Source organism: Zophobas morio, unplaced genomic scaffold, assembly GCF_036711695.1.
Source record: "Zophobas morio isolate AGI-343-1 ecotype UQ-CSIRO unplaced genomic scaffold, CSIRO_AGI_Zmor_V1 ptg000046l, whole genome shotgun sequence".
NCBI classification, from domain to species: domain Eukaryota; kingdom Metazoa; phylum Arthropoda; class Insecta; order Coleoptera; family Tenebrionidae; genus Zophobas; species Zophobas morio.
This window is the reverse complement of record NW_026972151.1, coordinates 4,401,351-4,412,278: the sequence shown is the minus strand read 5'-3', so window position 1 is coordinate 4,412,278 and position 10,928 is coordinate 4,401,351. Positions and strand designations below refer to the sequence as shown.

The 10,928-nt window shown below is 40.8% G+C and overlaps 1 protein-coding gene across 2 annotated transcripts; it reads right to left on the bottom strand.

Annotated features, from left to right (window-relative positions):
• Positions 1 to 3,592: 3,592 nt before the first annotated feature.
• On the bottom strand, positions 3,593 to 5,246 carry LOC135142325 (uncharacterized). Of its 2 annotated transcripts, XR_010282502.1 has the most exons (6): positions 4,870 to 5,246; positions 4,720 to 4,826; positions 4,435 to 4,658; positions 4,101 to 4,381; positions 3,724 to 3,951; positions 3,593 to 3,661 (listed from the first exon to the last, which is right to left on the bottom strand). XR_010282502.1 is itself a non-coding variant. In XM_064074012.1 (5 exons), the coding sequence occupies exons 3-5, from the start codon at positions 4,455 to 4,457 to the stop codon at positions 3,929 to 3,931; spliced, it is 327 nt and encodes a 108-aa protein (XP_063930082.1). In that variant the 5' UTR covers positions 4,458 to 4,658; positions 4,720 to 4,826; positions 4,870 to 5,246; the 3' UTR covers positions 3,599 to 3,928. The 2 variants fall into 2 exon arrangements, 1 of the variants encoding a protein (XP_063930082.1); XM_064074012.1 differs by having other exon boundaries at positions 3,599 to 3,951.
• Between the last annotated feature and the right edge of the window lie 5,682 nt (positions 5,247 to 10,928).

The window sequence follows — 10,928 nt, the reverse complement described above, 5'->3', positions numbered from 1 at the left end:
GTAAATCTTTCAGGGTCGAAATTCTTCGGTTCTGGATAATATTCTCTATCATAGTGAATCCTCAAAACGGATATGAAAATCATAGTACCTTTTTCATTAACAACGTCGTCGTCTGGAATTTTATAAACTTTGACAAACCTTCTGGTAAGCAAGAGCGGTGATGGATATTTTCGTACAGCCTCACTGAACACATGATCCATGTATTTCATTTCTTGAAGGGCTCGATAAATGATCTTGTTGTGATTCTTAATCAAAATCTGATCTTGAATCTCTTGATTTTTGGAAAGTTCATACAAAGCAAAAGTCGCAGTTAAAGCAGGCGGTTTAAACCCATCAGTAATGAAGGAAATGAAAGTTTGTCCAGCAATTTCTTCAATAGTTAAAGTATGATCGCCTTCATTCCCGTCATCCCTAAACTTACCATTCTTCAGCTGCATAAAATCTTTACGAAGATAGCGACTTTTTTCCCCATAATTAATTTGTGACGTCCTTCTCACGGCCTGGCTAGCTCCTTCGTCGTTGCGGGGTGATGGGTCGTTCGACTGTCTTGACCTTGGGCGCCAGTGTGTCACAAGAGGGCACACAGAAAAAAAAGAAAGATGACAGGAAAGCCGAAGAAGAGAAAGAAAGAGGAGTGGAATAATTAGAATAAAGAGAAGAAAAGGAAGGAAAGGGAAAAAAGGGAGAAGCAACAAATACCCGGTCTAATCACGTATATAATCTGGATTCTATATACAAAAAAAATTAATATAAATTGGGGGGGGGGGGCGGCAGCAGCTCGTTGGTAGGTGGATTGATGACCCTGGTGAACCGGCGACCCGTGACGATTGGAGGCAAAACAAAAAAAAACTGGCACAACGCAAACTGGGACGCACCCGGTTTCTCCCGGACGATCGGCGAGCACTTCCCGGCGATCGGCGCGCACTTCCCGGCGACTTACCGTATTGGTACCAATACGCAGAACGCCCGTTCCCGTCTCCGCGGTCCTGTTGAGGTCAGCTTCGCTTCCTGTGCCTCTCCTGGACTCCGTTGGCCTTTGGTGTTCTCGCCTCAGCCCTTTTCTCGTCTCTCTACCACGGTCTCCCTCTTCCCAAAGCCTCGACAACGGCCCTCGTCGTCTTCACCCAACGCTCGCCTCTCTCTCCTTTTCTTTTCCTTTCTTTTTTTTTCGCTCGTCGCTCCCGCAGAGCTGCGCCGCCGCGTAAATGTCACGTTACACACCCCCGTTAGTTACCCAAAAAAAATTAATAATAACTGGAATTAAAATAATTACGGGGAGTATTAATTTTTTTTCCTAAACCTACTCTACCTACATAATAACTAAATTTATTTAGCGTTTCCCTATAGGACTTGGACCACTCATCCAACTATTCTCCTTATTGGATGGTCCGACATTTCAGACTAATGTCCAAACTGTAGTCCATCACATAGTCAATTTTCATATTTCTAAATTCGGTATAATAGCTGCGTCACAACCTGTCAATCTATTATTTCTGTCTACTCTGGGTATAAATGGCTAAATTTTCAAATTCTGCCAATACTACAAATCTGTCAAATCTGCCAACCTCGACACTAGTGCCTAAAAAAGTCAAAATCGAAATCTATTCTCTACACAAACAAACACCCTAACCGTTCACACTCCATTCACGAGATCTATCGTTCTTCTTCATGCACTCCTCACCTTCCTCACAGCGTCTAATCCGAGTTTCTTGTCTGATCAGGTTTCAGATCCTTGGTATGGTATCTCCCAAGATCCACACCATTCTCTGTCGTTAATCGGTACACTAGAGGTGAAAGGACTTCTGCTATCTTGCACTTTACGAATTTCGGTTCCAATTTAGCGGCATATCTTTTAGAAGCATCTGACAAAACGTAATTTTTCTTCCACACTGTATCACCAACGGCATACAAAGGTGCCTCGCGTCTCCTTAGATTATAATAATGACAATTTCTGTGATACGCCTTATCAAGTTTCTTCTTTACCTCGTTGTACAATGGTAATAAACGATCCATACTTTCCGCATAAATGTCCCTGAAAGTGGGTTGAAGATCAAACTGATGTAGGTTTTCGTCCTTACCGTACAGTAATCCGTGTACTGGTACAAAACGGCCGAAATTCAAAAAAACGGGAGTGTATCCTGTCGATTCGTGGACGGCTGTTCTCAACGCGTAGCCAATCTCGTGGATGTTAGAATCCCACTTGTCATGTCGCTTATCTTTTATGTATGAGCGTATCGCAGCTCCTACTACTTTGTTTACCCTTTCCACAGGATTCACTTGAGGATGGTACTTACAATTAAACCATAATTGGCTTCCAAACTCCTTGGCCAATCCTCTAAACATGTTGCTCGTCAACTGCTTCCCATTATCGCACACTATTACTTGCGGTGCTCCAAAGATATAAAAGACATTCTCTCGCAGATAGGTGGTAATGCTGCTACTAGTCGCCTGTCGCAGCGGCTTCAATAAACAAAACTTCGTGAACCAGTCTGATACCACAAGCAAAAATCTATTACCTTTAGACGATCTTGGAAGTGGTCCTCTCAGGTCCAAAGCAATCATCTGCCATGGGTACGAGACCTTACGGGACTTCCCCATCAATCCTGGTGGCGCCAAATTGAGTGGCTTCTGCGCCTTGCACACTTCACAGCTTCTTACATAATGTTGTACGTCCTTACGCATGCGCGGCCAATAATAAAGCTCCTGCACTCTTTTCAAAGTTTTGAACATGCCTAGGTGCGCAGCAATTGGTTCGTCATGACATGATTTCATGACCTCTGTTCGGTATGTCTCTGCTACATATAATTTCCACTCTGGACTACCATTTTGGCTCTTCAAACGCCTAAACAGGTGGGAGTCATCTTGTATCTTCCACACTGCATTACCATCTGGAAATTTGTTGACTCTTTCAAATCGACGTCTGTATTCCGGATCTTTCATGCTCTCACCCTTGACCATAGTCAATATCGCTACTTCGTGTGGCGCTCTCGACAGTGCGTCTGGGACTACATTCAACGCTCCCTTTCTATGTTCGATCTCACAGTCGTATTGCTGTAGCTTCATGGCCCAACGTGCTAATCTACCTGTTGGATTTTTCAATTGATTGAGCCACAACAAGCTGTAATGGTCAGTTATAATTTTAAACTTTGTACCTTCCACATATGGCCTGAACTTCTCAACACCAAACAATACCCCTAAACATTCTTTCTCAGTAACTGTGTATTTTCTTTCTTGGTCTGTCAGTGTTCGGCTAGCATAAGCTACCGGAGTCTCTTTGCCTTCTTCATTCGCCTGCACAAGCACACATCCTAAACCTCTATCTGATGCGTCGCATTGGATTGAAAATAATTTAGTAAAATCAGGACTGGCAAGCACAGGTGCTGATACTAGCGCCTCCTTGATCTTCACAAAACTTTCCTCAGCTTCGGTCGTCCAAGTAATCGCCTGACCTTTCTTTTGTCCTTTAATGAGTTGAGTTATAGGTGCACTCATCACCGCAAAATTAGGAACAAATCTCCTGTACCAACCCGCAACTCCTAAGAAACGTTTCACTTCTGTTCGCGTGGTGGGCCGTGGATATTCCACCATAGCTCTCACTTTCTCAGGATCCGTTCGCAACCCCTGTCTGTCAATTACGAACCCTAAATAACGAAGACTCGCCCTACAAAATTCACATTTGTTAAAGTTAATTGTAAGATTGGCGTCATGCAGTTTTCCATATACCTGTTGTAACACTTCTACGTGCTTCTCAAAAGTGGGTGTCGCTATCAGTAAGTCATCTAGATACACAAAGACAAATGGTTCTAAAGAGGGTCCAAAAATCGTATCCATAAGACGTTGTTGAGTTTGCGCTGCATTATTCAACCCAAACGGCAGTACATTAAATTCATATAGACCTCTTGATGGTATCACAAAAGCAGTCTTTTCTTTAGAGTTGGCATCTAAGGGAATCTGCCAGAACGCAGCTTTCAGATCTATGCTACTCAGAAACTGAGCTCCCGTTAATTTGCTCAAAATACAGTCAATGTGCGGCAACGGATAAGCGTCGCGCTTCGTGACTGAGTTAAGCTTACGTCCGTCAAAGCAAAATCTGTACTCACCTGAGGATTTCTTTATCAACACTACTGGTGATGCCCACGGGGATGAGGATGGCTGTACTACCCCTAATTCTAACATTTTGTCTAACTCGCCGTTCAAATGTTGTAACATATATGGTGACATGTTGTTATATCTCTGCTTAATTGGTTCTGCTTCACCGGTGTCAATCTTGTGAATTATTTTGTTGGTTCTACCCAACTTGGTTCCTGCTTCCCACGAAAGAGACTTAAATTTGCCAATAACCTCTCTCAAGTTTTGTTCTTGGTCGCTATTCAACTCTCCCCTACAAATAATTTTGTTGACAGTCATCACTGCCTCGTTGGTTGTTTCACCTACCTCGCATCCCTCACGTTTATCATTCACAACAATCGTTTTCTGATTCCAATCTATTACCGTTCCAAATTTCTCACAAAAATCGTTACCCAAGATTACAAAATGGCGGATGGTCGGTACCACCCAAAACTTCATGACTTTGCACGTTCCATCTACCGATATAGGTAACTGAACGTACCCCGTAATTTTCTGCATACGTCCTTCTGCAGTATTCACACCTTCTGTTCCTGATTCGTACACATGTAGATTAAAAAATTCTATCAGATATAGACCGTTTTCCCCTATTACCGAAATTGACGCTCCGCTATCTACTAATGCAACCAATGAATGTCCATACGCTTCAATTTTCAAATGGGGCCGACTATCACATTTTTTGTCTACCTCAAACATAGCATCTAATGGATTTGTTACTATTCCAGAGCATTCGGAGTTACTAACCTGCTTAAACGATGCCTTTTTTATACACCTTTTTGGACATCTTGCTAAAGAACCGCAAAAACTCTTCACCTTCGCCAACCACTCTCTCCACTCGTGTGGTGAGATGCCACATTTTTTCTGAGCCTTTTGATATACACCAGACAACTCGCGTGGGCTCTTGGATGCGTGTTGCCTGTTTGCTAGTTTTTTGAACACTTTGGGCAGTTAGGTCGGATAACGCCTCGTCGTCCACATCCAAAGCACACTGGCTCCTTCTTGGCTTCACGACAATCTCGCTTCAAATGACCAGCACGATTGCAATTATAACATCGCAGTTCACTAACTTCAGGTCGGGCACAATGTGACCGTGACTGCCTCGATTTAGACGAATGCGCCTCTGTCTCTACTAACGTCTCAGAGTAGGCCAAATCTGGTTCTAGCAACGCTACACTTCTCCTTGGTGGGGGTTGGAATCGTTGTTGTGTCGTAAAAGCGGCTTCCAACGTCCTGCAAACATCGGCCAACTGTTCAATGGATCTTATCTCTTGCAAAGCTATTCTAGTCTGGAACTTGGGCAGTAAGTTTTTCTTTATGGTGCTTAATCTAATTTCTTCTGACGGCGGTTGTGAGAGACGACTAAATAAATTCGCCATTGCAGCTATGTAAATAGTAACACGTTCGCTGTAACCTTGTGTCCTGCTACGAATCTCTCTCCACAATTCTTCGTCGTAATCGGGTGGTAAAAAATCTCGCTTCAAAGCCTGTACTAACGAATCCCAACTGTGCACTGAATCTCTGATTGAACGGTACCATATTAGCGCTTGACCTTGGAATAAATCTACGGCAGATCGGAACAATTCTTCTTTCGACGTACTTCTCGCCCTTCTAAGTTCATCAATTCGCTGCAGAAAGGAACTTACTGATTTACCATCGAACGTAATTCTCCATTTGTACACTGGTGCTATCTTGTGCATAGCTCCTTGTACATCTGCGCTACCTGAACCTCCCGGTAAGTTGGCTTGGTCCAATATCTCTAAACGTGTTTCATCGAATGCTACCATGATCAACGTATTGTCCAATTTATACGCTGCGGATTCTTCACCTTCAACGCTGGCGGGGTCTGCACAAAACCTACTGACTCTTCCCAACACGTGGTTGATCCTGGTCTGTAACCTCCTGTTTGCTTCTACCCGAGATCCGTCAAATTGCCTCAACAACTCTCGTATCTCCGCTATCGTGGCGTCAACTTCCTTCTTTTCGTCTTGAAACACAAACTGTGACGTAGTGTAAACAATATTGGGCCGTGCCTGATCTTCCCGTAGCCTTCTCCTCAAATTCTTCCTTTTTGTGTCAACGTCGACACGGTCTGTGCGAGCTACTCCTCGTATCCTCAACTCGTAGTCGATTTCGTTGACCTTGAGAAAGTTCGGTTCCATGTCATAAATGGAGCTTGCACTGGCCATTATGTAACCCTACGATACAAGACCTCTTAAAAATGCGCACTATCTAGATCTAATAAGATACTATTTATTATTGTTGCTTCTCGGACAGAATAGAGCGTAGAAAAAGAAGTAGAAAGAAAAGAAAAAAGAAAAGAACCCGACAACTCAACAAAATCCACCACTCGCATCAAAGTTTTACACCCTAAAGCTTCGAATCAAAGCCCCACGTTGGTGAGCGCCACTTCTTGTGTGACGTCCTTCTCACGGCCTGGCTAGCTCCTTCGTCGTTGCGGGGTGATGGGTCGTTCGACTGTCTTGACCTTGGGCGCCAGTGTGTCACAAGAGGGCACACAGAAAAAAAAGAAAGATGACAGGAAAGCCGAAGAAGAGAAAGAAAGAGGAGTGGAATAATTAGAATAAAGAGAAGAAAAGGAAGGAAAGGGAAAAAAGGGAGAAGCAACAAATACCCGGTCTAATCACGTATATAATCTGGATTCTATATACAAAAAAAATTAATATAAATTGGGGGGGGGGGGGCGGCAGCAGCTCGTTGGTAGGTGGATTGATGACCCTGGTGAACCGGCGACCCGTGACGATTGGAGGCAAAACAAAAAAAAACTGGCACAACGCAAACTGGGACGCACCCGGTTTCTCCCGGACGATCGGCGAGCACTTCCCGGCGATCGGCGCGCACTTCCCGGCGACTTACCGTATTGGTACCAATACGCAGAACGCCCGTTCCCGTCTCCGCGGTCCTGTTGAGGTCAGCTTCGCTTCCTGTGCCTCTCCTGGACTCCGTTGGCCTTTGGTGTTCTCGCCTCAGCCCTTTTCTCGTCTCTCTACCACGGTCTCCCTCTTCCCAAAGCCTCGACAACGGCCCTCGTCGTCTTCACCCAACGCTCGCCTCTCTCTCCTTTTCTTTTCCTTTCTTTTTTTTTCTTTCGCCTCGTCGCTCGTCGCTCCCGCAGAGCTGCGCCGCCGCGTAAATGTCACGTTACAAATTGTATCTTCGACAACTTTGTAGAAGAACTGTGACACATCCCTAGGAAGTGTCCTTACTCCTAATTTTTTAGCTACGTTGGGAAAATTCATCAACAAGATTCGCTTTATGATCCTGAAATGATTCTAAAAAAATACCTTCGACTGTATCATTTGAAAGGTGAATTTTCGTCTTTGTAACTGCTGCAGTCTAGCCCAAAGGCACAAAAACCGATCACATCAGTAGTGGTTCCTTTAATGTTAATTGGTATACCTTTGCCCCGATCAGAATCCATTTTTTCTAACAAATTAGGCACACAGTTGACCAAAGTTTGAAACATCATCTTGATTTTACCAGACGTGAAAGTTGGATTGAATTTCGTTCACAAGTGTCGCCACTTTAGTCCACCTATGGCAAACAGACGTGCACTCAAGGGATTAGTTTTTTTGTTATAGTACTTTCCACGGTCGTCAAAATAGTGAAAATCTCTTGCCATTATGTTCTTCAAATAATCCAAGTCTACTATCAGGGAAGTTGGAGATAGAGTGATGTAGAGGCCTCCATGTTTGCAGCCTTTAGAATTCATTCGGTCGTAGGAACGTTTTTCGGATTCTAGCTCTTAAATAGGGTAGATTTCTTGTTCGCCAATACTGGAAAACATATTTGTAATAACCTATTATCAAGCTTATCAATAGGCAGCTGATACCAATAATAGTAAAGGCAAACGTCAAAATCATTTCTAAAAAATTGCTCGAAGGTATCCAAACTATTTTATACTCACATAAATATATAGCTTTGTATTTACAGTGTTTATACAAACATTTCAGAGTATTAGATTATTCTGCAGGCTACAATCACTACATTGTTATCACCATCTAATAATTCCGCAAGTATTATTCATATTTTGCAATTAATTTGAACTGTTTTTAAAGGAAAACTATATAATAGTTGAGTATATTCACCTCAAACAAATAACACCGATTTATCTATTGTGTTTAAAAATAAATTATCGTTCAAACTGTGTACAAACTTTGTTTGATCTAAATTACATTTGGTTAAATATGAAGAATGGAGAATGGTGTTACATAATGTCTCTTCATTCTAATTAATCTTCAACTTAAAATTCAAGACTTTCTGTGATTATAGAATTACTTTGTTAATAATAATAATAATTTAATAGATCCAACGGCCAGAGGCCTTTACAGGAAAATATAGTACACATCAATTATTATTACAATACAAAAAACACTTACTAATCAATAGACGAAATTACTTAACACTAATGAATAATTGCAAAGTGAAATTATAACTGAGAGTAACTGAATAAGTTAACTAAAATATATACTTTTGCATTTACTTTGAAATTTTCTAAAATTCATCCCAAATAAATCTAAACCAAATTTGTGCTTGTTATATTCTCTTAACATACGTATTATAGGAGAGTTAAAATACTGATTCGTGTTAGTACAACTGTAATGAAACAACAGTGGATTTCGAGCATTTGTACGAGGTACAAGAAAATTGATCTCAGCCAATATGTTACTATCTACAGTAGCGGTCATTTCTACGGAACCACTTGATAAAAAGTCAAGTTGGTAGCCCTGTCATCTAGTACTTTACGCCGAACGCGGTTGGTAGCGGTAGTTGATATGGCAATCGAAACTAGCGCAACACGAATGTTTCGGTTGCCCTCAGCTATGCCGCACTGTATCCCGTGCAGACTGTATGTTCTGTTCATCTATTTATTAAAATAAAATATCCACATTGTCAATTTGACCCTTTTCCTGTAAGATCGTAAAACTTCCATAGTGACTTTTCGTGCGCACGCATCTTCAAAACCACGTTGGAAATTGTATCCGGCACTCCGGCAGTAGAGCAAAGGCCTGTGACAACAAACCGTTTTAACAGAATGCAACCGGCTACACATGCGTAATCTGTCGCTCATTGGTTAATTTAAACTTGGCGCTCCAAAAATCTGACTTCGCCTGCGCGATGTTGTCTCACTCTGTGTCATTGGAATTTATATAATGTCTACTCACTTTGCTTACAGGAAAAGGGTCACATTGGCCATCTAACCTGTCAAATTTTTGACACATATGTTTTCCCCCAGAAACCCGCCAAGGTCACTTACACCAAACAAATTTTGAAAATTTACACTAGGGAGTGGTTCTATAGAAAAGATCGCGACTTTAGGATAATATTATTCAGAATCTTAAATAAAAACATAACAGAATGGTATTTTCTGCGATTACACAACGATGTTAAATTTAATTCATCAAGTAGTTCCTCTTGTGGATAATTCCTTACTGGATAAACACCATGCTTTTTGAAATAAACGTATTTACACAGTTTTCTTTGAACAGATTCGATAGTTGCTACGTGAACATTATAATGAGGGTTCCATACAATACAACAGTACTCTAACACAGTTCTGACAAATGAATAAAATAGTAAAAGTATACAGTCAGTATTATGAAACTCCCTAGTGTTTCTTACGACAAATCCTAACATTTTCATTGCCTTATTAGTGATGTAGCTAATATGTGAAACAAACGACATACTGGAGTCCATAACAACACCTAAATCTTTGAATTCATAGCACCTAATAAGTGATACATCCAACATTTTATAATCGAAAATGATATTAATGTGTATACGGCTGTAGGTCATTATACGACATTTCTCTTTATTAATTGATAACAAATTTCTGCCACACCATTCTAATATGTTATTGATATTATCTTGCAAATCGATACAATCTGTCACATTGTTGACAATCTTTACAAGTTTTACGTCATCGGCATACAGAAAAATATAACAGTCCAAGTTAATACACTTAACTAAGTCATTTATATATATTGTGAATAACAAGGGACCTAAGTTTGATCCTTGCACTACACCTGAATTACATTCAAAAACAAATGACCTATGCCCACAATATTCAACATATTGCTTTTGACCAATCAATATCGACCTAAACAATGTAATCAATTGATCACAAATACCACTTAAACTTAATTTACGTAACATGATGTTATGGTCAACTTTATCAAACGCTTTTGATAAGTCCATGTAGATGACATCAACTTGCTGTCTCTTATCTAAAGCACTTAAAACCAAATGTGTGAACTGACAAAGATTAGTAGAAGTTGAACGTCCTTTTACAAAGCCATGTTGAAAAGTCGTTATTTGTTGTGAAACGTGATTGTATACTACATCAAAAAGAATTGTTTCAAATATTTTAGCGAAATTTGGAATGATAGCCACTGGTCTGTAGTTTTTTATGTTAAAGTTACTTCCAGATTTAAACACAGGACACACTTTGGCCACTTTCCAAAGAGACGGGAAAACACCACGCTTAACAATTAAATTAAATAAATGACACAAAGGACTAACAATACAAGAAATACAATCACGCACAAAGAAAGCAGGTATAAAATCACAGCCCATTGTAAAATTTGGTCTTATTCTACGACTAGCTTTAATGATATCACTTTCAATTATCACAAATTGATGTAACACAGGAACATTTATGCCGCAGTCGGTTATATTTTTATCAGTTGTCGAAGAAGAGACTTTATTTGCACTGTATTTATTGTCAGAAGACGATATAGTACCAGGAGTCGAAGTCAAATCACTTTTAAAAACACTTGAAAAAT